This window comes from Physcomitrium patens, chromosome 13, assembly GCF_059467195.1.
Source record: "Physcomitrium patens ecotype Gransden chromosome 13, ASM5946719v1, whole genome shotgun sequence".
NCBI classification, from domain to species: Eukaryota; Viridiplantae; Streptophyta; class Bryopsida; order Funariales; family Funariaceae; genus Physcomitrium; species Physcomitrium patens.
This window is the reverse complement of record NC_143422.1, coordinates 10,983,730-10,986,833: the sequence shown is the minus strand read 5'-3', so window position 1 is coordinate 10,986,833 and position 3,104 is coordinate 10,983,730. Positions and strand designations below refer to the sequence as shown.

The following is a 3,104-nucleotide window of genomic DNA, read 5'->3' as shown; positions in this document are numbered from 1 at the left end:
ATAAAAACTCAAAATTAAAACGACATAAAAGAAGTAAAATACAAGATTGCATGCTCTATGATTCTCGAAAAGCATGATGAATAAGTTCAAAACAGTTGAAATAGTGACACTTTTGGAAGAAGAATTAATATAGCAAAACATGAGGAATGGAACCACTTTCCAACAAGGAACACAATGAGACATTAATCCAATCCGCCAAGTTTGGGGTTCGCAGGTGGGAAAAGGGTTCCCCCCCCACCCCAGCTCTGGAAGAGGGTCAGAGTTGTCCGAGCTTCAGCACCGGGCGCATATGGGCAGTACTCAGCCCTTCATTTACTCCGCACCGGCATCCAACTCTCCGTTCTGGAAACTCCTGGAACCGCCTCGCCATATCTGGTACTCAACGAGGAGTCGGCCGACCAGGCCCCTGGACCCAGATCAGAACACGTGATCCACCGACCAGCAGTCGGTCGGATTAGGTCAGTGCTCTGTACAAAAGGGTCCGACGGCCTCGTCGGATGCTTAACTTTCTCCCCTAATCTCGATCTGCTTTGACTGCCAATTTCTGTTGTGTTGAGCAGATTCCGAGCACAATCGATCGCGAATCAGATTGACCCACCATGGCCGGAGACGAGGAGAAGGAGGTGAAGACCGTGAGTGAGACCACGACGACGTCGGAAGCTACTGAGGAGGAAACAGAGGACTCTTCGAAGGTCACGGGAGAAGAGGAAGACACTGGCGCCCAGATCGCTCCAATCGTGAAGTTGGAGGAGGTCGCTGTTAGTACTGGAGAGGAAAATGAGAACGTGCTGATTGATATGTGAGTTGTGGGATATCGGAGTTTTTTTTTGGATCTGATTGGGAGTATTGAATTAGGGTTTCGTGAATTGATCGGAGGAGTGATGAGATGAGTGCGATCACGGATCTCGCGGGAAGTGTTTTACTTCGGTGTTCTTCTTGTTTTTTTTCGTTTTGGATACGTTGGTTTGTGTGGAATGATTTTGTACTTTCATTCATGAGAGTGAATTGGTTTGTTTTGTATTTGCAGGAGAGCTAAGTTGTATCGTTTTGACAAGGAAGGAACGCAATGGAAGGAGAGGGGCGTTGGGCAAGTGAAGCTTCTAGAGCACAAATCAACTAAAAAGGTTCGCCTCCTCATGCGACAAAATAGGACCCTCAAGATCTGCGCTAACCATATGGGTAAGCTTGATAGTTCGACGTACGACCTTATTGTCTTGTTTGTAAAACGTGAGCTGTGTCTATCCTATGTTTTCTATCTGTTCTGTTGGTTTTTCAATGGTGTAGGTCTTTATCGAGGCATATTTGTGTTTTCAGTTATTGTGGATTCAGAAGCCAGCTATGATCGTAATTTCCGTTAGAAGCGATGGTCATTTATTGGGGAACTGCAGGGTAGGAGAACTCGGAGACACAAATATCATCCTCGTACTACTCGATATTGCGTGCCCTCTGCATTTTAGGTTATGGAGACTTTTGGAATTAGGAGTTTTTGGCAGGTGTTATGCATGGTGGTTAGGTGCATCAAAAGTTCTATTTGACTCAACACACCCAATTCTCATTAGTCCTGCGGCTTTGCTTTCTGCGCTCAGGCCAGAAAACTGTTTTGTTTAGAGGGTAGTGCTGCGTAGTGTCCATGTCCACATCTGTTTTCAAAAATATCGCCCAACTCCATCAAGTACCTGTCCTGTGCAGTCACTGCATCCACTCAATTGCAAGAGCATGCGGGTAGCGATAAATCTTGGGTCTGGCATGCCCAGGATTACTCAGATGGTGAACTGAAGGAGGAGCTCTTCTGCATGCGTTTTGGAAATTTTGAAAGTAAGTTCAAAGTTTATATCCGTGTTTTTCAAGTTTTTTTCCGTGGCGGTGCATTGTGTTATATATTTCCAGGTTTGCGATTTGAGTATCTATTGTTGTGTGCCAGGTTGTCTATTGTTCGTTTCTTTAATCTTTTCTCTATTATGAAACAGGTGCTCAGAAATTTAAGGATGTATATGAGAGTGCTCAAGAGAAGGTGTCAGGGACCACAGAGGAGAAGGATGAGGAGACTGACAGTGCAGCAGATTTGATGGGCAAGTTGAGCGTGGAATCTAAGTCTGATGACGCTGCTGTACCTGAAAAAGCTGACGTGACAAAAGATTCTTCTTAGTACTATCAAACTAGAACTAGTTAATTTGTGGGAACCTCTTATTAGTGTTCATAAGTAGTGCGCAAGTTTCTCTGAAAGTTCTGTTTAACTGCTTTTGGCAGCGTGTATCACACTCCAGTCTAGGTGCTCAAATGTCAGCTTATTTCTGGACGAAAGCAGGATATCATATGGTGGGTCATTGCTTAATCTCAGGTCAATGTTACTGACGTATTGGTTTTCATACAAGTTGCAACATCTTTTTAACATTCTGATTGCTTTTATTTCTGAGTACTGTTCTAAAGGATGGGTTGGACATGTTGAAATGCTGCCAGATCAGCTTTGAGAACTTTTTCTCTCCAACACTCAGTGCTGAATACTGTTCCACAAGTAAAGATTTTATATAAAGCCCTAAAGTTGGTTCATACCCATGTTTATTAAATAAAGACGTATTGGTACAAGTCTTAACTTCCCTGATGCTTAATCATTTGGTTCCCCTGTAGAGTCATTGTTCTGAAATGATTAGGACCAGAAACAATCTTCAAATGTAAGCTCTACATTTGTGTTGAGTAACTGAAACTGGCATTCACTAAACAATTTACATATGCTTTTGGTGATTGCATATGAAACCATATTCCGGATAAATAACTGATCGCTTAAAAGTCGAAAGTTCTACCGGATATACACTAAATAGAAATACTGTATCCTAGATACTTCTAGCTGATTGTAAGAAAGAATCAAAGATTCTTTATGAATGGAACAGGACCCCAAGTAGTACATTCTATCTGCACAAAGTCGCCTCATCCCGACAGGCGTGAAAACAGCAAGAACACGCCAAGTAATTATCCCTAATTGCAGTAATAATTTAGGTGATCCACCCTCAAAACCTGTGCTCAATTTACAAGGATCTGCTTGGGTGAAAATGTACGGGATTTGTAAAGTAGACAGTTTTATTTTTTTTGTTATTTTTTTGTTTTTCGTT

At 42.5% G+C, this 3,104-nt stretch overlaps 1 protein-coding gene across 1 annotated transcript; it reads left to right on the top strand.

Moving 5' to 3' along the window:
- Positions 1 to 515: 515 nt before the first annotated feature.
- Positions 516 to 2,371, top strand: LOC112290134 (ran-binding protein 1 homolog b). Its single transcript, XM_024536126.3, has 4 exons — positions 516 to 799; positions 1,028 to 1,179; positions 1,690 to 1,815; positions 1,968 to 2,371. The coding sequence occupies exons 1-4, from the start codon at positions 600 to 602 to the stop codon at positions 2,144 to 2,146; spliced, it is 657 nt and encodes a 218-aa protein (XP_024391894.1). The 5' UTR covers positions 516 to 599; the 3' UTR covers positions 2,147 to 2,371.
- The last annotated feature ends 733 nt before the right edge of the window (positions 2,372 to 3,104 follow it).

Coding starts and splice junctions, on each gene's coding strand:
- LOC112290134 (XM_024536126.3), top strand. CDS start 600: ATGGCCGGAGACGAGGAGAAGGAGGTGAAGACCGTGAGTGAGACCACG. Junction 800..1,027: donor GAGAACGTGCTGATTGATAT/GTGAGTTGTGGG, acceptor TTGTATTTGCAG/GAGAGCTAAGTTGTATCGTT. Junction 1,180..1,689: donor GATCTGCGCTAACCATATGG/GTAAGCTTGATA, acceptor TGTCCTGTGCAG/TCACTGCATCCACTCAATTG.